General features: G+C 41.4%; 2 protein-coding genes across 4 annotated transcripts in view; one reads left to right on the top strand and one right to left on the bottom strand.

The window, feature by feature from the left end:
- Nucleotides 1-1,514: 1,514 nt before the first annotated feature.
- timm22 (translocase of inner mitochondrial membrane 22 homolog (yeast)) lies at nt 1,515-4,188 on the bottom strand. Its single transcript, XM_035667260.1, has 4 exons — nt 3,908-4,188; nt 3,239-3,435; nt 2,160-2,232; nt 1,515-2,069 (listed from the first exon to the last, which is right to left on the bottom strand). Exons 1-4 carry the CDS (start codon nt 4,164-4,166, stop codon nt 1,993-1,995), a joined length of 606 nt encoding a protein of 201 aa, XP_035523153.1. The 5' UTR covers nt 4,167-4,188; the 3' UTR covers nt 1,515-1,992.
- A 997-nt stretch (nt 4,189-5,185) lies between these two features.
- specc1 (sperm antigen with calponin homology and coiled-coil domains 1) overlaps nt 5,186-26,082 on the top strand; it is a 67,223-nt gene continuing 46,326 nt past the window's right edge. Inside the window, exons 1-3 of one of the 3 annotated variants that reach the window (XM_035666615.1) lie at nt 5,186-5,291; nt 18,437-18,621; nt 18,695-18,830. In XM_035666615.1, coding sequence (XP_035522508.1) covers nt 18,460-18,621; nt 18,695-18,830 — 298 coding nt within the window. In that variant the 5' untranslated portion in view covers nt 5,186-5,291; nt 18,437-18,459. Of the gene's footprint in view, nt 5,292-13,864; nt 14,343-18,436; nt 18,622-18,694; nt 18,831-26,082 lie in introns of those variants that run through there. The other 2 variants (XM_035666614.1, XM_035666616.1) reach the window with 2 other exon arrangements.

Raw genomic sequence — 26,082 nt, forward strand, 5'->3', positions numbered from 1 at the left:
TCCAGGACCGGTGCACCCCCCCTCTCTGTGTCTAAAATCAATGACTTAGCGAATTTCAGTGTATTCTCTGTAAGGAGACACCGTTGGTGTGCAGTGTGTGTGTTCTCTGTTTTAAGAGCAAGGGGCTTTAAAGTGGAGACATGTTATGTGTGTGAGTGTGTGTTGTTGTCACTGCTCTGCCCACATTTGACAGAAATGTGAAAATATCCATTTATGAAGTCCTCATTGCTCTGTGGTTCTGCCTGTTTCCCACATGTGCACTTTATTCCAGGTAATCTGTATTATGTGTTCTTACTGTTAGCCATATACAGAGAAACATTATGTAGAAATTCTATATATTTGTGACTTTATTAGGCACACCACGCTAAAACTAATGCAGTCTAATATAACAGTCCTGAAATAAATCTTCCCTTTATGAAGGTGTTACTATATAGCCCTGGTTTCCACCCCCACTAGGGGTCGCCAGAGCTTCACATGCTCTATAGGTTGAAAGTGTCCATGTTTCAAACATATAGCATGATGGTTCTCTGCAGCACGTTGTCAGTATTTCTGATATAAATAAACAGGTTTGTGTTTCCTCAGTCTATACAAACTGTAACGCCCATATTGGGAAATAATTAACAACCTGAGCTTGTTGTCTAAATGGATAATGAAAGTCATTAAAGAAATATACTTAACTACTTAAATGAAAATGGGTTATACTCATAATTTATAAAGCATCCTCCCCAGGTGTATATGTAGCTCTGTAAAGGCTCTGTTGGTCCTCCAGAGGTCTCATGGTGGAAACCTAAAATAATTTCCCTCTGTAAACACTTACATTTGTACTTACATAATTGTGACTAAAGACAACATATTTACCATAAACCTTCTAATAAAAGCTCTTACGCATTCCTTTAGCACAAACCTGTTGCTCAGTAAAGATGGAAATACTATGTGATGTTGCTTCTCCTGAGTTTTTTGTACCAACTAACAGCTTGAATTTTAGGTTGTACTTTTTTTCTCTGTGACACTTAAAGGTCAACATGATTTTGCAGCAGCCAAAGATTTACAACACCCAGCATACAGACAGTGAGGACTTCACATGACAATATTCACAACTTGGATGAATATTAATGAAACAGTTGGGAGCAATTTCTTCCCGTCTATCTTGTCTACCATGCTGATAAATCTGAATGAATTATACTTTGGTGCCCATAGTTTCTGTAAAATTAACCGAACATTTGAATTGTGGAAAATCTTACCAATCTAGCGATGTGCAGCATGTCCATTTTATTTGCACAGGCAATCTAAGCACCTTAAAATTTGCAAGTGGGTTTTATACATCCAGATAATTTCTATAAAATCCAGACCAGGCTAGTAAAGTAGACCTGTTTCTATTTGGGACTGCTTTTATTAGTTTTACTGTACATACAATATATAAATTCAAACTAAAATCAAAACTGTTATGCAATTAACAATTTTATGGTCATGGACACGTGTAAACTTCATCAAGAAAAAAAGTCCTGAATGCACAATTTAACAAAAAAAACCTCTTTAATATAAATGATCCTGATGGTGATTAGTTATTGACACATCATACCAATGTTCTACAACAAGAACAGTGTTTATCGGAGTCTGATCTGAGCTGGGCGAGACTCAGATGGAAGGTGATTTGTGTTCAACATTATACGTTCGACACAGAAACAGATCCACTCTGCTGTTTCTGGAGATTCTCCACAGGAAGTTAGTTTGTTTTGTTCAAACTGTCCGTATGATAAAAGTAATGAGACACTGGGAAATACATACAGGTCTTCTTCAGCCCACTGTGCCTTCACTGAACAGCACTGTACACACACAGGAACCTGTCACTTCCATCACATACATCACTTCTGCTTTTGCAGCAATCCTCCATGTGCAGGTAAATATTCACACGGTTGGATTTCTCACAGGGCCGGTCCAGATGTTTTTATGGTCCAGATTAAGTTCTTGTCCATTAAGCCACTCTTTAGTGGTTCACCGCAAATAATATTCAATGGCAGCAGAGAATGCAGCAAATCCTCCACATCCCAGCACCCCAGCCTTCAGACCGGCTGCAAAATACAAGAAGAATGAATGTGAGGACAAGAGAAACACACTACCTTCAATTTAAAACATCACAGTAAATACACCAGGTAACGTACCACGAAATCCAATAGCTCCTCCAGTTACACAACCGCTGTACACTGCGTTCTTCCAGTCAGATTTACCTCTGTGCTGCAAATCAATAACAGGTACAATGTTATAAGACGCAGATGGAAAAAACGCCAGGAAACAGTGAGGACTTCCAATCAGAAGTTAGCATTTCGTTATATCTGAACTGTATTATTTGACCGAGTGAGCTGTTTTTCTTTTTACTTTGTAAGTTAAGTACGGTTCATGTAGTAGCGTTGCATCATCAGTTTAAAAATGAAAAACAATAAGCACGCTGGCACCAGAGGGCGCTATCAGACCATTTTGATTGAGTTAAAAAAGCAGAACATAACTACCATAAAGTTCTCAAAAAACCTTGAAACATTCAACATGGGATATTGAACTGTATTACAGTAACAATATTAAGATTTGCATTTCCTTATTTTGGCTATGAGGCCTTGTTAAATTATCCCTGAGCTTTTCTTTTTACAATATAGAAGCAAATATAATACTGCTGTCTGGACACACAACAATTTTATATGAATAATTCATAAAAGATGAGTAATCACAATAACAAACACTGCAACAAAGGTGGATCAGATTAGTTTCAATGCTCATTAGCACATTTATTGACCCCATTTTATTGTGTCTGTCGTCATGATTTTCCATATTGTTCCTGTTGACATATTAAATAATTCTGCAGTTTTTCGTACTGATGCCCCACTTACTTACTTAGAAATTACACATTTGGTCTTTTGGGTGCTGTCGTAGTAAAATCATGTAACTAATAACTTCTAGCAGTGTTTACATTATTTTGTCTAGTCCCTGTTTTATGAAATCTTCTTCTTTCTGAACTCATTTATTTCTTTGGTTTGAGCTCCGTTTGTTCAGTTTAGTTCTCCTGTAGAGCAACCTGAAAATGAGTCACTGTTATTTTATTAATTAAATCTAATCTTACAGTGGACTTACAGTAGTGTCATATTCACATAATGAGTCTGTTTTGTCTGTCAAAGTCATTAGTTTCAGTCACGTTTATGAAGCTGTGTGGTTATATCCAACATCAGTAATGATGAGAAGTGGTGTGACCTACTGATTCTATGATGCACTCTGTACAGGAGAACATGGCGCCCACGATGGCGAAGTTCTTGGCGTACGACATCCCCCTCTGGCCCATGTCTTTGAGGACTTCTCGTGCTGTCGGAGTTCTCAGAGGGTCTTTAGGGTCGAAGCCAACATTGGTATCGATGCCTGCTGTGAAAACACCGAAAGCTCCTCCGAGGACAAACCCTGTGGAGAACGAAAACACCAACATGAGTGTCTGCACAATACATCACCACATTTACTGACTTTAACAAAGACGCATACTGTCATACTTTTCTCTTCTGACTGAAGAAATATGCCTTTAAAGTTATTGATCATGTATGAGTAATGGAGAGGAAATATGGTGCAATTATTTTTTGTAACAGATGAATCGTCTGATCTATAAAATAGTGAAAGTGGACATCACAGATTCCCAAACTCCAGGGAGTCGTCTTTAAATTGCTCCCGTTGTCAGACTAACAGTACCAAACCTTAATATAAGCAGTTTACTGCACAGGAGGAGAGACAAGCAGCACATCCTCATAAATGAGAAGCTAGGGTAGGGCATGCTTTACACTTTTGCCTGTAAAATGCCTTTAACCTTTAATTGATCATAGACAAACATAAACACCCAGATGTTGAGCAGCTGTAATATACATTTATAATGTTAGTGTCTCACCTCCCACACAGGCCAGAACCGCCTTGAAGGCGCAGCTCTCCATTCCTCTCTCGATCATCTTCTGCTCGTCGCTTTTAAGAGGCACCGGCAGCCCCCCCATAACGCCGGGGCTCAGGTCCTTTACGGGCCTCTTGTCCCCGATGAGATGCTCCAGGATCATACTGTACTGTAACGCCGGGCTGTCCACACTCGGACCCGCCGAAGCTGGACCTTGTGGGTCGGAGCCAGCAGCGCTTGCAGCACCCGTGGAGGCCGCCATGTTTCTCAATGACAGTCCTTTAGGGAAATGTAGTCATTGAAGAGCGAGTGCTGATTCGTCACATATTTAATGTCTGAGAACCGAATTAATAATAAACACAATTAAAGCATATGTATTTGTATAGTGTCATAAATGCACAGCGGCAGGTGAAAACATGTATGTTCTGAAAGTATTTAAAAATCATTTTCTCTCATCGTGAGATTTATTTAAATTCGTGTCAGCAGATTCGACACAACCTACCAACGTGACTTCCACATCACCCTGCGGTAAATCGGACCTTCATCGGGGTTATGCAATGTTTGTGTTGAGACTTGATGATCATTTTGGAGTTAGCAGCGTGTGTATTGTTGAATTGTGTTGGATTATACGCGTTGCGCCTCACTCAGCCTATACCAATAGGAGTAGACTATTATAAATCATCTTATGGTTTTTGTATAATATTTTAAATCTGATATTAGAAACACCAAAGAATCATCTGGAATAAATCCTATATCTGTGCTGTGTAAATGTATCGGCCTACATTTTGTTTTTATTGTAAATGCGTCAGAGATGCGGTAATTCTACAAGGGATGACAAAATATTACTAAAACCATACAATCCAATACAACAACAAAAGACTGCTGCCTCCAAAATTGACATTAAGAGTTAATATGGTATAGTCGGGTTTGTTTGCATTTGATAGATTTTTATTTACCGCGTATATCAGTGTGGTGTACAGCTTTGTTAACACATTTGATACAGAAGATATGAAAGACTTTCCCATGTCCAGCATTCATTCCACTGACAGTATATATAATTCATTCCCATCAAGAAATTCAATAATGAAAAAAAAACAATAAGTAAGTAGTCCTAAATACATAGACATGAACGATTTTACACGTATATATAAAAATATCTTAGAATGAATGTACACTTGTCTTGTAAAACCTGTAATTTCTCTCATTCCCAGCCTTTAACACAAAGACTACATTTCCCAGAATTCTCTCCGAGCACTGCGCCAAACCTGCTTCACGCGCTCCACCTACCGGCTCCAGCACGGGCCGGCGGGGACACTTTAATGAGTCTCGTGCGTGAGGCGGCGGCAGCAGCATCCTGATCAAACAAACCAACAGCAGCACTGAACAGGTGAGGCGAGGCTAACACTCATTCATGGCCGACCGACTACAGCTTCTTCCCTCTTCTGTCACCAGCTGGTGGAGTTAAAATGTGTAAACTTTAACGTTAACGCTGCTCCGTTGTCGGTGGACGTTAACGGAGCTGTCAGAGAGAGTCGCTCGGGATCAGTAGGTCTGACCGGCGACGCCAAACGGACTTTGATGACAGCTTGGTTGTTGTGGACCTTTGTGCTCCTTTAATGTAACGACTGTCATTGTGAAGCAGACGTGTCGCTCCTGAGATGATAATGTCCGTCATTGATGTGTCACTGTGTGGCTGTAGTGTTGGCCAACAGAAAGTCCTATAACGCTGTTTTCGATTTTACATGGATTTAATATTGCTCCTGAATGTCTCAGTTTACTTGCTAACGATGCACCATGCGGAGTCGTGAGTTCAACAGGACTGTGTTCGATCAGTACTCCCCATCTGCTTTATAAATACCCCTTTTATTGGCTCAGTTCCTACCCCACCGTGGTTGTAAGTGAAAGCCTGAATGCACTGATAGTATTGTTCTACCTGATAACTCTATGAAGGTTCTCCTGTGTGGAGGGACATGCCCTGTTATCTCCACAGGTCAGTGAAGATACTGCAGCTTACACTCCTCGACCTTTAGCAAATTAACTATCCTAAATGGAAAGTCTTTTGTTATATTTAGTGTTATAATGCAGCTTCAGAGCCTTCTCCACAGTGCCAGGGATATATATCTGGAGGAGAAGTGGCTTTTATTTATTTATAATTGTGTTAGCACAGAAGTAATCAAATGTAAACATAAACATATTGGAGCCAATAGAACACCCACTATGTATAAGGTTTTAATTTTATACTGTAAAGTCCCCTCAGGTTGCTAAAACCCCCAAATTCTTCCCAGCAATACAGAGGACATCAGTGGTAGCTACAGCCCTGAGCTCAAGTTCTTTTAACAACACACATATTTAGTTTTATCATTATATTACAAAGATTATATCAATGAAAGGTTTCTTTATAGGCGCAGTTTAGCACCTTCTGTGTAGGATTCCCATACTTTCCTTCCTGACACTAACCTGGGAATATACTGGTAGATATATATAATAAGCTCTGCTGCTCAAGCTTTCCTGGGTTTTAATGTAAATTTCACATTTTGCTGGCAATGGCAAGTTGCCTTTGGAACCACTTCGGTGCGCTGCGAGCAGTTTTTCAGTCAGCCATTTGTTCCTCATTAGATCAGTGCCATGTGAAGCAGTCAAACAAGGCCTTGTTGTGTTTACTGTGCTTATTTGTTAACGTTTATGTTTTTAATAGGTACTTAAATTCTTCAATATAGCAAATGATCCTGACTAAGCTCCTGTGTGTAATTCTACTCTTGCCACGTAACATTGACTTGTTCAGAAACATCAGATCACTGTCTAAAATAGTGAATGATAATAATAATAATACTAATTATAATAAACTATGACCATGGCGTGCTGTGCAGCATAAACGGACATCTCAATAAAGACAAAAAGTGAAGCTGTAAAAAAATCCTAATTGCAGAGCTTCCGTTGTAGTCTCATGTTTATAGCAGAGACCAGCCTTGCAGTGGTACGCGCTCGGATCCTTTGGGAGAAACCAAATGGGCAACAAATGACAGCTTTCACTCTCTTCTGTTCCTTTTGATTATGGAGAAAGGAGACTTCAAATATGAGCAGCGCACCAGTCATTTATGAGCCGGTCACTGTGAATGTTGTTTGTAGGTAATTACACCCTCTGTTTTTCTCATGGTTAACCATCCAAGAAAGGGAAATAGTTGGAAATCTGTCTTTGCCTTCTGGGCTGTGTTCGGGACAGGCTGTGCTTGACACAAAAAGCACCAAGGGAGGCGGGTCTGATGAGACTATAGCGCTGACCAATGTGGATACATACAGTTTATTAATCATTGCCATTGACTGATAGGTGTCGCGTGAAGAGGCTTCTGTCTTTTCTGTGTAAGGGTGTAGATCGACGAACACAACTAACAGGATTGCTCAATTTGAAATCTGTTTGGGATTATTATTGGTTTTGTGAGGCAGAAGCATCTCTTGCCTGGACTCACACTTGCGGTGTCCTTGTAGAGCCTGGAGTCGTGATTCTCCCTTGTTTTTTCTATAGCTGCTCATCCTCTGTACAACTCATTATCCAGGCAGTTCCTGCCACTGGCTTGCTATTAATAGCCAGGGGTTATGTGGGGAGCACCCATGTCCAGTTAGATAGGAAATGATACCTTGAGCGCTCGGCTCAATGGGAAGAATTAAATGTATGTGATTGTGTTTTTAAAGGGAGTTCAGGGTCTCCTCTCGTTGCCGCCCCACATACTCAGTAATATCTTCTAGCAGTGCTGGTGTCCTGGATTCACTTTTGTTAAGTATGTGCTCAGGGACTGTGAGTAGAAAATTAGCAGCAGCACTGAAGTCTTTCATCCACATGCTGAAACTGACATTTGTGAAATGAGTCGGGGTGGGGGTGGGGGAACAAGATTCAGAGTGACCTTGTCCAGCTGTGGTAAGAGGGGTGAAGGGCAGGGGCTGCAGTAATGTAGTTCTCTACACTGTACGTCAGATGCTGAATACCCCAGATCCCAGTTATTATCTATGGAAGGAAATGCCACCATATTAATACGCTGCGGGCTTAAAATAGTTCTAAGATGACCGATCTGGGTCTCACACTTTCACACACAAAGTACACACTTTCCAAACCCCCCCGTACAGCAAGTGACTCATCTCAAAGCTGTGTGGAGAGACAATCATTTGCATATCTTAATATTTGACATACCTCTCTCTAATTTATTGGGTCAAAAAGTACTGACTAAAATCAAGACTTAGAATTGTATAAATTCGTACTTTTCAAACAGTATGTACACCCTTGAGTCCTGCTCAGTTTATTAAAAAACACAATGTGAGATTGTGGGAATAAATGTGTGTGTGCAGAAGTATGGCCTCCTGGCGGTGGTGAGGATTTTGAGTCGGGAGGGATTGAGAGAGATTAAAAAAGACTAACGGTGGGACGCCCATCTTAACCAAAACACACACGTTGGCCACAGTAATGAGATGGAGGATCTAAGAGACTGCCTCATGCTGCAGCAGTGGGTGCTGAGTTCATTAAGTTCATTAGTTGCTGTGTAGTGTTAGCCTGTATTGACCTGTCAATCAATGTGGAGTGACAATTAAGTGTTTTGAACTTTGTCAGAGAGGGGCAGTTATATAAGTTATACACAAGTCCAGAATACTGTCTTTACAGGGCAAAATGGAGTCATTTATGAACCGGTTTGACGAGATTTTATCTTAAGCAGTGTCAAGCAGTAGTCTCTATTTGCAAAAGTGTAGTCGAGGTGGAAGTGACTTTATCTCTAAACAAACTCAAGACTAGATAGAGAGTTTCCTGCTGGTTATGTCAGAGTAGAGCAGTTTTGGAAGCGTGTGCAGGTCGACCAGTGCACAGACTGTGTGCCGGTCCATAAAGGGACCAATTTCCCAGGCATACATTATCAGGTAAAGCCATTAAGAACTAATGGTCCAATGCAGTGTGCTGCTGAAGGGGCAAGTTGTTTTCTTGAAATGAGATCTAGTATTTTTTAAAGAATCAAAGCTAAATGAGGCCTATGCTCTTGTGTCTCATACAGTAGCTTGAGTTATAGTTTTGTACTCTGAGATCAGATTTCCAGAGCACTCTTGTTCGTCTTCATGTGCCCGTTTTATTTTAGCTTTTATTTTCTGTGAATGTTGACCCTCGTGTTTGTATCAGGATTAGTTTTCCCTCTCTTCATCATGAGGATCTTAGGAGAATACTAACATGGTCAGAAACATATTTGTGTGCTCTCTTAGGCACACATTGAGGGAAAAGTGCTCTGTGTGATCTGAGAAGAGAGAGTTGTTATCTGTCCTCAAGAGGCGAGGTCTGGTCTGCATACAGCTGGAGTGGCACGTCCTTCACTGCAGTAGAGGAGGCTTTAATTGAGGAGATAAGAGGAGATGGATAGATTGGAGCAGGAATGAGGACTGACTTGGCATTCACTCCGTAGAATAAATAGAAGCAGCCGTATTTGTGACAGAATGTGAGGCTGCTCAGTGTGCTGTCAGCAGGTTGCAGCTATTCTGCGTTATATTTTGACTCGATGCTTGAGCCTCACAAAGGCACAGATGGTTCCCAGCCTCCACAGCATTGCCAGGCTACCTCCCCTCATCTTCATCATCAACCAAAAGGGCAGTGGAGAAAAATGAGCTGCATTGGCACAGCAGTGTTTTCTTTCTGATCGGTGTATACAGCTGTGAAGGAAGGCAACGCCGAGCATCTTTTTCCTCTGGCTCTGTTTCCAGTTCAAGAACGTCCAGGAAACAGACTGCATACTTGACAAGTATTGCAGTCTAACTTGCTGGCTCTGGAGAATGCTAGTGTTTCTGTAAATGGGTCAGCTGGGTCTGAGGTCTTTCTACACTGACCGCGACAAGCCCGAGGGCAAGAACAGTGTCTTCCAGTAGTGTGACGTGCCCGCGGAGAATAAGACAGATGATTTGATATTATTGAGTTGCAGGTAAACAGGATAAGCGAGTTTACAAGTATGACGTTCACACACGTGTGGGGAGTGTCGTCAAAATGTTTGTTTGGTAGCCCAGAGAGGACCGAGCCATTGTAATCTCTTTTGCTCTCTCTTCATACAGGTCACACTGAACACACCCACAGTGTACATCAAATAGCTCTCATGCCACCAGTCTGTGTGCTCTAAAGACACAGAGCAGGGCTGGACAGCAGTTCTGCTCAGTGGCACTAATACTGTGATGTTCCATTGTGGAAAATCACCGAGCTCTGTTTAGTGGCTGTCTTTTTATTCCCTCGCAGTTCTCATGGATGCTATGCTAGTGTTTCTATGGAATCCGCCCACTCCCTGCACATGTAGCCAGCCAGGCAGACAGGAAAGCAGCTAAACTTTCTACAACGTGGCTCACTGACTGTTTATCCGACAAGAACTTTGACACCGTCAGAGCAGGAAGTTCGGCCCTCTAGGGAACCCGGCTCTGAGAAAGATGAAACAGAGGATGAAGCAGATGAAATATGCATGAAGGCCGTATTCATCTCAGCTCCTACTACTGTATGCTTGGTGAAGCCAGGGCAGAGCAGTGTTTTTGTGAGATAATGGAGGACTGTGACTGCTGCGAGGTGGCACCGTTCAATACATCAATAGTCCCTGTTTTGGAATGGGCCAAACAGATCAGGAAGTGGATCCTTATTTTGTTTCTGAACATTTAATTAATACATTGCAAACGTAGGAGATATCATCAACGGTCAAAATTACAGAAACTATTTAGATAATCCAATAATAGACCTTTTAAAGTGAAAAATGTCAAACATTTGCTGGTTCTAGCTTCCTAAATGTGAAGATGTTGTGCTTTGTGCGTTGTTGTACGTGATAGGAAATTGAATCTCTCGAACTTTGAGTTGGACAAAAGAAGACATTTGAAGACCTCAGCTAAAGGGCGTTTTTCTCAGTTTCAGTCATTGTATTCATTATTTAGTAAGATAATGGACTGAAGACTGGAACTTCACAGCTCCTTTCAGATATGAACTGTCGCAATTAGTGAGCCAGGATGCCATAGTAAGCACTTATTATTTTGAAAGTTTGTGCGCCCCTGCTGTATGGGCCTAAATCCAGCCAAACAACCTATTGATCTATGTCCAGATGAAAGGAAATCATCAACTCAGCACTTTCCTCACCAGCCCTCCTTTTCTCTCATCTCTTCTTGAACTAAAATGTGCTGATTTAAGCAGCAGCTCTCATCTTTAGGCTGTTTCATATTCAGATGCTCAGAAGTAGTAGAAGTGTTTTGGTTGGGAAATTATAGAATCTTTCTCTCTCTTTCTAGCAATAATTCAGATCAAAGTGAACGCTGGCACAATAGTCAATATAACACATACAAACATACCACTTGTGAACTATTGCTTCCTAGCTGTACGCTCAGGGTTCTCCCTTCCCAGGAGTGCAATTTGAACCATTTAAGGTCTGCTAATATTTATGCAGCTGTAGGCTTTCTGGTGTGTGTGGTATCTTGGCTTTTGTCACATTTAACACTTGCAAATTGCTTGTGACTGCAGAAAATGTCACATTTGCTGTGTTTGGTGTGAAACTAGGCTGCAACTTCCCTCAAACTGCCTTTTGAGAAGGAGCTTTGCGTCCTGTCGCGTACTGGTTTCAGATCCCTCCAGACTGAAGGGGAAGCCCAGAGGGAGAGCAGAGACCGCCTCACAGCATGGGATGCAGACTAATTCCACACTCTTCCTGTTTCACTTTAGCTGAGATAATGACTTTGCACCCAGCGTTTCCCCAGACCCAGGTGCTGTACAGATGCTTCAGAGCTGCCGACGTGGTCACACACAGATTTGCCAGTAGCTACGTTACTATCCCACCAACAGAAGCACTATGGTTGGTATAAGAAAGAAACAGTAGCTGGTATTAGGATCTAAATATCTTCCTGCACAAAAATGTTAGACACATTGTACAGTTAAACCACATTTTAAGTGCAGCTGTCAGTTTTGGATGGTATAATGAAAGTGCGCTCTACATACAGTGATCATGGAAAAGGTATTATTTTTAGCCACACACTCATCACTGAATCATCATCGGACATTCTACATTTGTTTTCACATCCCGTGCCACAGTGTTGTGTCTGTGTGGAGAGTCTGACTCAGTGCTCTTTCCTGTGGACGGTAGAAGGGAAAAGGAAGAGAATGAGAGGCAGGCAGTGCTTAGGAGCGTCAAGAGGAGAGTGTGGCATTCAATGGTCCGTCCGCTCAGCCTCTTGTGTCGCACAATGACAGGAATCCCCTGAGAGCCACGTCACCTACTGAGCAGCCAGCCAAAGCGCTTTATGTTCCAGCATTATTTATTCATGTGTGGCCTGTTTCATGCTCCAGGGGTCTGCTGTTTCCGGTTTCCTAATTCACCCCTTTTTGCAACTGTTCAGTTTTAATTTATGCATTATGGGAGCGTATTCCAGTTGAAAAATCTTTCCTCATACGTACGTTGTGTATTTTTATGGCTGAGAGATGGTCAGTATACTTGTAATTACTGGTCTCTCATTGTGGTGCTTGTGAGTAAGAGAGGTGAACTTGAAGTGAATGCTTTTCCTCAAAGTGAAGTCCATGCTATATTATATATTGGGACGTTTTGGACTGCCTTATTGTTCTTATATTATGGCCACTTACCAATAATGGTAAAGTGATGTACTTTTTGTGTTTTCCTACAGGTGAGTCGCAGTGGTATATAAAAAGCACACATTTCTAGGGTGTCGATTTCAGTCCGATGGAGGGTTGGTCCACTGCTTTAATGAAATATCTCGACATTCAATATTGCTTCACAGATTATGTACCTTAATAACTTTTGGATTAATTAACCATAATTGCAACTGATCTCCTGACATTTAATCTAGCACCAACGTCATGGCGGCAGAAAAATGATTGAGTATGTTTTTAAGTCAAATCTCTCCTAACTATTATTAAACTATTATTAGTATGGCTTTGAACACTGTTCACCCCACCTGCCCTTTAGTGATATATTATAATTTGGAGTATTCCACTTCTTTGTGTGATTTGGAATAAAGACAAATTGAGTCATGGGTCATATCATGCTTGTTCAGAAATACAGACATCCATAAAGGGTAGACTGCAATAGAAAACAAACTCACATTTATCTACTATCTCTACAGGTGGCTTTCCTTATTAAAACAGTAGTTCGACTGTTTACTTGCACTATGTTTGAGGTGTTGATAAATAACACCTTCTAAACATTGGAAAGACATTTCTGTGGTTATTGCGTAATCCACAGTTGCCACACAGTCATACGTGGCCGCTGGTAGAGGACAATCACAGGAACGGTCCAGTGTTTTGACAGCATTTAACAGAGCTGCAGTCAACGAGGCAGTGTCCGCCAGTGGCAACATTACACAAGCAGTGTAGTCAAAAGCATGCAGCGTACATTAAATCACACTTGAAATCTGAATCTGCAGCAGGGTGTGAAACAGCATGTGGTGCCTAAGAAAGCATTCCCATCTGTTTCTCAGCCCTTTGCAGCGTTCCTTTTAAAGAGCACTTTTTGTGGTGGTATAGGGGTGTGGTCGGACCAAGTTCCTCAGTTTACCGCTCTGCCACAAACTGAAGCCCGTTTCATCCCAGGCCAGAGTGCAGGACGCTCTCTACCCACATGCTCCACGGCCTTGACATGCCATACGTTGTGGGATCCAAATTAGACCAGTATGGTAGAGCAGAAAATGCAGACCCCTCCACACATGATCCACCCTCACATTAACAAGTGTTTCTGAGACAAAGACTGGCGCTGTTAGTGTTGGTAGTGACAGCCTACAGATCACTTTGGAAATAAAGAACTCATAACAATGAATGCTCATGAATCAATCTTTATTTTTCACTTTACTTCAGTGAGCCAGGCATGAGTCGGACATACTGTAGTGCACAAAACCTTCACTGAAGCTGCACAAGTACTTACTGTGGTTTTTAAGAATACAGTGGAACAGTTGTGTCTCGCCCACAAACCACAAATACACACAGTTCCAGGTTAAATCAAAGTGCAGACACCTGCATGTCAAACAACAGTGGATAAGGCTGTGCGAGCATAATAAAAATCATTACCCTCATTCAGGCCCAGTAGTCTCAAAGCCACATGTTCTCCTCCTCCTCTTTCTGGTCCATTCTCCCTTTCTTGCTGTCTGTCCTTCACAAGTAAGAAAAGTCTGGAAAAAGTGTGAGAGGAGAAACATGCCCCTGGTAGAGACTCTGTCCCTCTCTTCCTCTTTGTATGAGAGAGAGTGAAAGAGACAACGGCACACACGGCAAAGCGGTTGGCAGCCTGCAGTACTTCCTCATCCTGACTGCTCTATTGAAACAGATCACCGTTGCTCCTGACCCGTCATTTTCGTCCTCAGACTCGCTCCATAGTGCTCCGCAAAGGACAGATATTTTGGTCATCTGTGCTTCAGGGCACTCAGGCAGAGGGCAGGCTCTAGGACAGCATCCAGCAGCACCAAACACGTGAGTCAACTGCACCACCGTTGTTGGTTTTTTTCTTTGACGTTTTCTCTGACACCAATCTGCCATCACCCTCTTCTCACTGCTCACTACATAGAGCTCTCAGTTGATATTGGAATCTGTTGTTTTGTCTTCAGTCATTGTTTTACTGCTTCATAGGGACAATGGAGTTTGTTTGGGATTGAATATGTGATTGACCACTGTCGGATTGGAAAAGGAAAGTTTGAAATAGGAAAAACTGAAGTCATTTTATATAATGAGTTAAGAAGAAAGTGACTGAGAACATCTGTTGCCGATATTTCTGCCAGGTTTCTCACATTTCTGTCAGCCACTGAAAATACAATTCTACAAGGCAAATGTGGTTCGGGCTGTGAAGTACTCTATGAAGGAGTAGTATTTATCCAAGGTTTTAATACAGTGGCTAGTATTTAGGCTTATGCTATGCTTACAGTATGTTCTAGTTAGGTTAATGTTTTTAAAAGTTAACCAGTGATCTGGGCAGGAAAGCACACGTGAGAGGATGAGATGACACAGTTATATATTAAACCTAGCATCTTATATCCTTTTTTCTTTTTTTCCTTTATTTCTAATGCAGTCAGAAGCAGATGTGTTTTAGTTGAATCACTTTCCCTGCTGCTTTCTGGTGGTCTGGTGTAGGTCAGCATGAATCTGTGATAAAGCAGATATCTTAATGCCCATTGTAAAGAAATACCTTCATTCAACATAGCTGTAAAGCCTCGTTTGGTCATTCTTTGCTGTGTGTTACGATGTAATAGAAATGACTGATTGTAGCCAAGCAGTACAGTCACACCTGAATGCACTTTGCCTAATTAAGTGCTGCCACAAGAAGCTTTTGCAGCCTCTTCTTTGAAAGACTGTGTAACTGCCAGTGACAGGATGTCCGTTCTCATGCACAGAGTGATGGCAGGATGCATTTCATTTGTATCTGCTCAGTATTCTACAAAAAAAAAAATAATCAACTGAACTTTTGAAGTGTAGTGCTCATGACCCGTCCTCCTTTGTACCAGGGCAACTTGTATTTAAGGTCAGAGAACGGTCAGGACTGGTTAGCTAGGATTTCCCTACGTGATCTGAGGCGATTTGTGGTTGTGGCAAGCAGATTCAGCCAAGTTACACATTCGTGCAATGCATGTGTACATGTGAGACGGTATTTCCTCTAACTGTTATATAGTAGTAGGTTTGTAAGGAATAATTATTGGTTTTGTATGAACATCTGTCTCTGTTTTGCTGAGCAGCAGTTCTACTGCAGGGTCCACCTTAAAATGATTATACATGTGGATCTTTTTCAGTAAAAATATAAATAACCCTTTTTTCCAAATACTGGATCTATATTTACTGGTATATGTACTCATGGAGATGAATGTATATAAATCATAATATTTCGTAATGGGCAGAATATAGGGGATCGAGCTGTGAAGAAGTTGTGTAAATTAATTAATAAAGCAGTGAAGTAGAATGTCATAATGTCGTGTTTGACATGTCAGTTTTGTTGAGCTATCATATTTCTTGATTTGATCTGATTTGGGAGTTATTTACATTGAGTGCTTATATATCAATGTTGCTCTTTCTTGTGTAATGAAAGCATATTGTCTTCTCCCTCAGATTAGATTGTTGCATTGAGAACCAAACTAATAACTGGTTTTGACTCCCAATGCTTTGTCCTTATCTCCTTTCAGCAGCCCAGTCCAACAGCAACTGTCAGAAATAACCTAGAAACTCCTCCGCCACTCTGTTCCATATTCAGCCTTTACATTCTTCTTCCTGTTTTTCGAAAGCAATGCAATTAAGGCAGATGACGACCCATTACTTATGGCTGTGGTGACTACAAATTATATTTGGTTTTCTAATTTGGCATTTTTGAAAAAGGAAATTCCATATTTAGGTTTTTACCAACCTCGTGTAAGCCACAACGTCATTTATACATGTTTGTTTTGTCAGACCTTGCAAGCTGTAGTAAAGCTGTAGTAACTTAGTAAATGCCTGTCGTCTTTCTTAGCCCAGTTGCTTTCTACTGGGAGATTCCCAACTCACACTCTGTCTTAACTCTTGGCTAGTTCAAGTTTAAAATACAACCCGCTGTCTGTCTCTCAAAGACATTTGGATTTTAACTAGGCCGTTGTAAAGTAAGTGGGACACAGTTCTGGCTCCTGCGAATCACATCTCTGCGGAGGAATATGGAGAGGTCATATTTGTAGAATTGAGTCCTGCAGTGGTTCAAAGAAGGTGAAGACAAAGTGGATTACACTTAAACTGCACAAGGCTCCTGCTTTACAGGAGGTTTGCACTTTTAAAGGCTTATGTTTTCAAACATTACATTATTGTTTCACAACTGGCTGATTTAATGTGTTACACAAAATGTTTGGTTGTTGCTTAGTTCCCTCCTATTTAAAAAAAAAAAAAAAGTTATGACCCCAAAGGGAACATCCTCAAATTTGCCACACTTCCTCATTTAGACTACACAGAGGTCAGAGCAGATTGAAAAGCAGGTCGGATGTGTGCAATGAGTGGTGCTGTATTCCTGTAAACTAATCTAAAGAGAGGTGAGCCATGGTAGCTGAGGTGTTAGACTACCAGACCAGGCAGGAGTTAGTCACAGGATGAGGCCTAGAGAGGTCGTAGTATCATATGATGGGCCAGCAGGCAGACGCACGCTCTCATATGGGCCAAAAACAAAGTGTGTACAGTGTGTCCTTAATGAGATAAGTTCCTAACCATCTACAAACATTCTCTAATAACATGGCAGTGTAACATGTACCAAACTGTCCTCCACTGGGGACATTATACTGATGTGGATCCCCCTCTGTGGTTCAGTGGTTAGTGAGCACATTTCTTCTAATACCCTTTTGTGGGACTGTTGAATGTTGGTTTCTGCATTTTTATTGCAGCATGACTTACCCTGCCCTGTTGTCTGAACACATGCAACATGTCAGTCAAATGAAATGAGGATAAATACTTTAGAGCAGAGGAGAAAAAACTGTCCTCCACTGATAGCCTTGTCCAGGCTTCACTTGCTTCTGCATTTGCAGAGTCTAGAGGGTATCCCCATTAACAGCACTGTGCATCTCAGAGGCAGAAGATCATGTTACCCCAGTCCTGATCAATGACTCAGCCAGTCCTGTGGGAGATACAGAGCTCTTTACCAGTACACACACTATCCTTGGTTAAGTGCACTCTTATTTCCTTCCATTCCCTACAGCTACTCTGAGTACATTTCCTTGTGGACATCAAATGCACACCTTTAACATTCTGTTTGACCACATCCTGTTGGAGTTGGACAAATGACGCCATTATCGTACTGCTTTTTAACTAGATTACTTACAGAGAAATGGACGCTGTGGCTGGCTGCATACCTCCTACTAGATTTGTGGAGATACTGCTGTGTGTTGAACAAATCAGATAAGAAATGTAGTTCTCTCTCCTCCCTCTAGCAGGAAGTAGTTCGATAGTGTTGCTACTGGAATAACCTTAGCTGCCCTCAGAGGAAACTTTTGGCTTATATATTTTGGACCAGTCCCGAAATGCCACTGGGCAGTGCTAATACAATATAGTCTTATCATTCACATGAAGCAATGGTATTGCCTATTATTCTGTGCTTCCTCTTCTTTCGTCTTCGTCCTAATTCTGACCCACATCTATAGCTAGTGTATTGCTAAAAATGTGTTTATATGTAATATGAAATTCTTTTGCAGTAGTGGTCATTTTCTTGAAAGATTTTGATTTGTACTGCCCCACAATGCCACATTTGATCATTTGTAATTGGGTTAATATTATCTAGTTGTAATTATTTAATTAATTTGTCAAAAGGAGCCATTTTAAAAGTCAAAAGCCAGTCATGCAGAGTGGTTCAGAGCTTTTCCAGTTAATGGAAGATCATGTGTTCATACTTCAGCAGTGCTTACTGGTGCCTCTGGGGCCATAGACAGTGTAGCATTGTGGTTAAAGAGAACAACCTTCAAAGAGACAATACTGAGCATCTGATTTGGAAGAATCATCTGACAAGCTCCAGGGCTGCGCTGCAGTGAATACTTTGGAGTTTGTTATACAACAGTTTCCTCTCTTCTCTCGACTTCTCTTAGGTGTAGTTAGCTGACACACAACCATGATGAGAGCGGGCGCCACCAAGGTGGGGCTGCCCAAGCAGGGACTCCAGGAACGGGCCAAGCAGCCCTCTTTGGTCGCATCTTCCTCCACCACCACCTCGACAGCCATGAAGACCTCCAGATCCTCCAACATGCTGGCCTCAGACCAGCGCCTCAGCAGGGTGAGTCACAAGCACACTCATTATAACAATATAAGACATATATTGTTAATACTAACAGCAGATGTGTTTCTAGCTAAAAAGAGCCAGCAGTGACGATGCCTTGACAAAGCCTGCACTGGGAGCCGCTGCCTCTGGCTCCCGAATGAAGAAGACTGTGACCACTGGAGCAATCTCAGATCTTCCTGAGGCCCGCCCTCGCAGCCTGTCTGGTAAGGGACTGCCACTCCTGAGAGATGTTTAAATAACTCCTTTCAGAGACTATAAACAATGCAATGCTGAACAGCTGGGAGAAAGCTGTAATCTTCACAAATGATGGATGTGATCTGTATTTTGTGTCAGTTATGAGATCATCACAGTAAACAATATAAAAGTAGTGTAACTAACCCGTTTTGACCACTAGAGGGCCACAGTCCATCACTAAAGCTGCCTGCCACAGCTCCCAGGTGCTGGTGGGGAACCAGTAGCTTGAGAGATGCTTCTCTTTACCCTTCACTCTTTTTTTTTTTTCTTGTCTCTCTTTATTCTAGCTCAATTGGCTTCGGTTAAATGCAGGTGGCTGAGGACTATGGTTCTCAGGATTTTGGTCCAAAACTAAGAGACTGGATGCATTCATAGTCTCCTCCTCAGACAACATCTGGTCAGCCGTGTGAACAGCAGGCCATGTTTTGGATGATAAATGAGAACTTTTTTTCTAAGGACAAGAAAGAGAGAAATGATGTTGGTGTTTCTGGCTGGTCTTTTTATGTTATTCTGCTTGAGTGTGTGGCATGTGTTTGTGTGTGCTTGTGTACATGTTTATATATGTGTTGGTTTAGCTTTTAGTACTGCGTTATGGTCTATGTGTGTTCACTTATCATTTAAGACACAGGGAAACTCCAAAGCTCTGAATGAAAGGGGAACTTTTGTGACCATTATGCTCTGTTGACATATGCAAATACTGTATAAGGACACATTATTTAAGAGAAACCCTTAAACTACTCTCAACTAAAGACGTGAGGGTGAGCCTTGCATTTCCTTCTCTTGTATAATTGTGCACATGAAATTATTTTGAATACAGTTGGAAACGCACCTTAAATACAAAACCAACCAACTGAAAAAGGTGAGTGTAAGTAGTGGCAGTTATCCCATTTATTCCATGTATTTTGTTGATTTTATAGAAGTGAAAATTAAGTTATCAGCTTGGTTATAAACCAAATTACCTTAGTGGTCAACATAGTTCAAATTCATCCCTGCTGCGAGATGCTTATGTAATTGTTTTATTTATGTTCATTTCTATTACCAAGTGTTCAGATGTTTGGTGTTGCCCAAAGAAGGTTGGAGAATAAACTGTAAAAAAAAAAAAATGTACCTCCTTTGACACATATGGGACAAATACTGCTGCCTGTGGTTTTTAGTGATTTGTGTTCCATGCCATCCATATTTATTAATTTCCTTTCTTAGTCACTGAAAATATTGTACAATATCAACAACATGCCAGGTTGTGACAAACACTTATCTGAAGTATTTTTATTATCTATTAACTTGTGTTTGTATTGTACTCTGTATGAGCAAGGCGCACTAGTGGAACCAGAGCAACAACAAACAGACCTGATAGCAAAACACGCATTACATGTAGGACAAATATGGCGGTATATAATGACTGGAATTTGTTGGCAGTAATTAATGTTGTTCACAGCACATCCTTGGAAAAATCCTGTGAGGGAGATAGCTGTGTTTGTTTATGGTGGCTCATCCACCCAGTGTGTAGATGCTGTGCTCCAGTGAAATTCGTCTTCAAAGAGTTGCTGTGCTGAAGCGAAGATAATTGAATTCTACTTGACAAAAGACTCCAGAGGAGCTGAGAAAACATGGCCAAGTGAGGCTCTCGGTTCTTTTAAACACAATTAGACCATGATCAGCTTTCATCGGATTGGGCTCTAATTAACCAAAGTTTCGTTTTTCAAAGTGTTTTCACACCCAAGGACAAGAACAGATTCCCACTTTGTGCTGTTCATGATAAATTCATTACTCTTCTTCCTGGCCTAGTTTTGCTAGCCAATTTCTGGTAGCCAACCAAAGTTGAGGACAGGAATATTGTTAGGTAAATCCTGGTCATGAGGAAAACCAGCTTTAAAATAGGTCCGAGAGTTGTGATGCTGTGTAGCTGCAATTTGCATCAGGCAGACTGGTATCATTTGTGTAAAATAAATTGACCCTTTATGTTGAACTTGTTTTGCATTTCAGGGTGTTTGCCAATGCAGGGGCTATTTCATCAGATTGGATATTTCTTTTCACAAAAAAATATTATCTTCCAAGTTTTAGCTTCAAAGGAAGTTAACCAACCACCTTTATGTGCCCAAATCGCAAGTTTAGCGGCCACTGTAGTTTCTCTACATAATTTCACTGCCACTACATCCTACACACTGGTGCCTTTAATTCAACACCCTCAAATGTATACCAACTGGCATATTGTGTTCTTGTGTATAACTATAGGACACCCATGACAAGAGCAGTGGCTCTTGCTCAACGTAATTTTCCCATCAGGCAAGCTGTGTTGTTCTGCACCTGGGCTGGGACTCTGCATCAGTGCACATCAAGACATATGACGACAGACAATGAATGAATATGTCAAACAGGTCTCAAAAATCAAGCTAATCAGCAAGTGGAAAATTAAACCTGACACCTAAAACAGCAGTGAGGGCTGACCATGCACGTAAGCAGTGACAATCATCATTTAGCCTGCTGCTTTCGATTCTAAGTCACAGAACCTGACCTGAAAGTTCTGCTGAAATATCCGCACAGGGGAAATGCCATGATTTGAATATAGATTGGGGTGGTGATCTGTGGTATTTTGAACTCATTGATGTTGAGATGTAATGCTCTGAAATGTCTTGAGTGTTTGTATTCATTGATGTGGAAGGAGAGTCTCTGAAGTACAAACCTGTTTTTGGGTGAAGGGGAGATTCAAAAGTTCTGAGTTTGCTTTACGACATTTAAGCAAAAAACACAGGAATACTTACATGTGTCTTCAGGCTTGTCTTAGTGATATTGTCACCATCAGTGTGGTCAGGTTGGTCATAAACAGACAAGCTTTTCCCTAGTTGATATGTGACATTACACACCAACATGAAGCAATCTGGGCTCTCTGGGCTCTAAGGCACTCTGCAGCAGGACTGTCATCATACCCGTCAGGCAGTAATTGAGTATTTTCTCAGAGGCCGTCCAAGCACATTTTGTGACTAGATTGTGGATGCCTGACAGAATACTTACTGAACATAGAAAACTCCTCTGTAATGTGCGTTGGCACCCAGGTCCAGCACACTACTGCCTTAAGAGATGTGAGAGCGATTAGTTCATGAGTGTCAGCTGAGGTAATCAACTCACCTGGTGCTGCTCTCACAAGCCTTCCCCACACCTCTCTATCCTGCAGCTGAGTGCAAACCACACCCACATGGGTAGAAACCTCCATTCTTATGACAATATTTGACTATATTTTCACACTACCAGGCTTTGTCTGTCTAAGACTTCAGAACAAGTCCAAGGGACACACACACACACACACACACACACACAATATTGGCTAAAAAGGTCAGCTGACTGACAGTCTGACCCCACCCTCGCCTGCCCTCACAGCATGCTGTACTAATAAGTCGAAACTGTTATTTTTACTAATGGCCTCTGTCCCTATCCCACTTGGCACTTAACCAACTCTACCGTGCTGTCAGACAACGGGTTAAAACCTAGCTCCATCCTGATGACTTATTTAAAACATCTCATCAATAATTCAGTAAAGCTTTCACTGGAAGAGGAGTCCCTGCGGAGTGTGCAAGGAGAAGAGACAGAAGGAGATAAGACTGTCCTGCTCTATAAATAACAAGCCTGATGGAGGTGACTGCAGGGCATAACTTTACAAATGGGCACGTCATTGACAGGCGCTTTCCTTCACCCCTGTTTGGTCCATGTTTTCATATTGATCGTTAATGTTTGGGTGAGTAGAGTTGAGCTTAACATAAATGTCTTTCAGTGAGTCTTTTCCTTGTCTCATTCACTGAAGTACAATTTTATCTTCTAGCACTCTGTCACAACTGGTGGTAAAATTGGACTGTTTCAGCATTATAATCCAGCTCTACTGGTACTTCACCCTCTGTAGAATTTTGCAGCCCTATTTTCAAGTCACAGATAGTTGTAGAGAGTCCTTTACAGATTTAGCATAGCATTACTATAATATTGTTACACCCGCGATGAAGATTCAGGTGTGTTGTGCTAGTAGCAACTAATGTAGCCTTGAGCCGAGTAAGCTCACTAACTCCACACCAAACCTGTAGTCTTCAGCCCAAACTGTAACTGAGTCAAGTGGCATCATTTGATGAGATTTATCAGTCTTCGCGCAGCTCCCCCTGGAGCCACAAAAGACTTTATACAACTGTTTTCACATATACAGTAGGCCTCCATAAGACCTATAAACAGACTTTGTTGTGTAAAATCGATGGAGCTGTCCTTTAAGGGTCGCGTGTATGATGTTTAGTGCTACTTGTTTCAGTGGTTATATCTCAGATGGTAGATTTGAAGTGTCAGCAGAAGTGGCATCACGATGGAAAACAGTGACTGTTATGGGAGTATGATATTTAGATTTTATAAAGGAAATAGTTGTTATAAATATATTTGTTATACAAATAAATGGTTTTGAAATATATCCGATAACAGAATGACTGATCAGGATTAATTTAAGTTTACCAACAAGCTCTTTCATGCCACAGCATGCCAACTTTTCTGTGCCCACCAGTGAGGGACATTCTGCTTGATGCACGCTATCCCATATACAGAGATAATGTATCATCAGTCTCCTCTACTAACACTATTGTTCTTATGTTTGTTGATTGTTGTTGAATGCAGCTGACTACATGCAGTTTCATTCATCTTGTATGTGATTTTTCTCCTCTTATTGAATGCAAGATACTGCAGGCCGAGGTTTTACAGAAGGCCAAGTGTATTTTTTGCTGTGTCATTCCCCAACTATCCATCAACCAAACACAGGACGTTCTTTTCATTAACCTCCAGCCTGTGCTGTATGAAAGGTCTGTTGTCAGCGAGTGATGGTGATGAGGTTTCTCTCCGATTCTTCGCCATATGTGAGGTTTGCTGGCCACACCAGATGGACTGTGACTTTATTCCCTATTAATCAGCTCGTAGCTCATATAATTTCCTCACAGTACCAGTTCACTGCCAGAAGAGAAGAAAGATGGATGTATGATGCAAGTGTCAGTTGACCTTAGTTAACAGTCACAGTGAAGGATAAGCTGAGCAAAGAGACTGGGGTTGCAATAGGAATATTATAGAGTGTGTGAGCGTTTTACTATGCACAACTCAGACACCAGACTCCAGACACCAGTAACATGTGGTCCCAGCAGGGCCCTGTCTGTCTGTGTGTGTGTCAGTGTTTGGGAGGCAGGAGGAGAGAGCGGCATAGTCCTTGAGCTCCTCATATCTGTCAGATGAATTAATCAAACATGCCTCAGTCCACTGGGACGCCTCAGCCTGCACATGCACTCAGCCATGACGGACACAAACTGACACAAGCAGTAGAAAGACCTGTACATGCAGATGGACGCACATAAATATCTATGCAAAATGACCCATACCTTTACTTTTTACGTCCCCCATACAGCCCTGTCCAAGTCTAAGTATACACTACAGTATACACTCCTCCGTTTATTATGCATGCACTGTACAAAGGAGCATGGCAAGCGGGAATAGCTTTACTCCTACTCACTACAGTACATCTGAAGGGTTTTGCTTCAAAGGCCAGAATTAGTACTGTATCTACCCATCTGGCATCAACTCAGACATAAACACACCTGGCCCCTTTTAGGTTTGTTGACCGGAGTTTTTGCATTGAGTTTGAAATTCCTCTCTTGAGAAGCCTGTGACCCCAGCAAGTCCCCTAAAGATGCAAGACCGAGAGAAATGGTCTTGCCAGATCTTAAACGAGGCCTGTTGGGCTCACAGAGATGGACATCCTGCGGTGAGGAGAACATTCTTAGCTGGATTAGAGGCATGTTTATTTACCAAGGTAGATGTGCTGCTCCAAGACGATGAGAGAGGAGAATATTGAGAAGGGAGAGTAAAATGTACCAACAGTTTATGCAACATTCATAAGATATGAAAAGGCTTGAAAGCAGCCATGTACAGTATTGTATCAAAGAGTTGAATATTCAACCTGACGTGGGCAGAATCATGCAGTGAACTAGACCTTCCTTATAGCTATTGGAGAATGTTTTAAAAGGGTTATCTGGCTGGAGCTTCGAGTATTTTGTGCATCAGATACATATTAAGCAAAAATGCAGCTACAACTGTAACTGTCCATTTCTAATTATTCTGCTAATTCATTTTTATTGCCTTGGTTCTTTTCAGCAGTGAACATGAAGGAATTAAGCTGGTAGCTCTGAGCTTACGCAACAGAAATGCTCATCCTACTAAAAATACCGGTGCTTATCTGTGTCAAGGATGGCTTTAAAAAATTGATGATGCAGTGAACACGAATTTTAATTTCTGATAAATAGTAGTTCATACAGACTTGTACCCTTTGCTAGTTGAGGTTCCTTTTTTGACCAGCACAGCACAGCATACTGTGTCATAGACACTCAGATAACATGACATAGTTCAGTCTCTGTAAATATTATTGTAAACTGAAGTCGGATGAAAACATTACGGCTGTCTCTTCAGAAGGGCACAAATATATAAACATTTGTTTGTGTGTGTATTTTAATCCCTGTACTTAAGCATAACTGTGCTATAGAGATATTTGTGGCCTGTAAATAAATTATAATTATCTTCTTTAAATTAAATAATGATAGTAATTTATAGAAGAGCAGTTTCTGACTTTGTGTCCAAGCTTCCAAGAGGGGTTCATAGTGATTTTCCTGATAGTTGTACATACATTCAAAAAACAGTGTTGAAGATTGGGCATCTAAAAAAAGAGACAAGTACAACTGAAAATGACAAGTCATTCTCCCTTCCTGCTCCTGCCACCATAAATATTTAACACGTGCATACATTGTGAATGAGAAAGGACAGAAAAAACAAGCGGTCCTCTCACTAGCTCCACACAACCCCACCAAACTAGCACACCACCCCCCGATTTTTATACATATGTAGGCGCACTCACATACACACACATGCTATTGTTCCCTGCTGGGTGCACTGTAGAGAGATCAGTACGGCAAGCGTGGGGTGGCCTCTTATCCCCTAGACCAGCATCTCCATTCTCCATTTATGAAGACATTTGTTGGGAAATTGCAGTTGTGATTTTGTAAAGGGGGGGGGCAGACTGTGTGTGAGGTCCCAGACTGCAAGTTCCCTTAGCAAGAAAAGACAAGAGCTGCACTGTCGCTTTCTGACAAAAATACAAATGGTGCCTTTCCTTTGCTCCTGCTTCTCTTTCCTTCCTACTTCCCTCCACCCTCATTCTCTCTCTCTCTCTCT

This window comes from Morone saxatilis, unplaced genomic scaffold, assembly GCF_004916995.1.
Source record: "Morone saxatilis isolate NCDOM2014 unplaced genomic scaffold, NCSU_SB_2.0 Contig20, whole genome shotgun sequence".
In the NCBI taxonomy this organism is placed as follows: domain Eukaryota; kingdom Metazoa; phylum Chordata; class Actinopteri; family Moronidae; genus Morone; species Morone saxatilis.

What these genes read in the sequence shown, in the direction of transcription:
- timm22 (XM_035667260.1), bottom strand. Translation starts at nt 4,166, where the DNA reads ATGGCGGCCTCCACGGGTGCTGCAAGCGCTGCTGGCTCCGACCCACAA. An exon ending in GGTTCTGGCCTGTGTGGGAG is followed by an intron (nt 3,436 to 3,907) that starts GTGAGACACTAA and finishes CGTTCTCCACAG; the next exon opens with GGTTTGTCCTCGGAGGAGCT. An exon ending in CAGAGTGCATCATAGAATCA is followed by an intron (nt 2,233 to 3,238) that starts GTAGGTCACACC and finishes ATTGATTTGCAG; the next exon opens with CACAGAGGTAAATCTGACTG.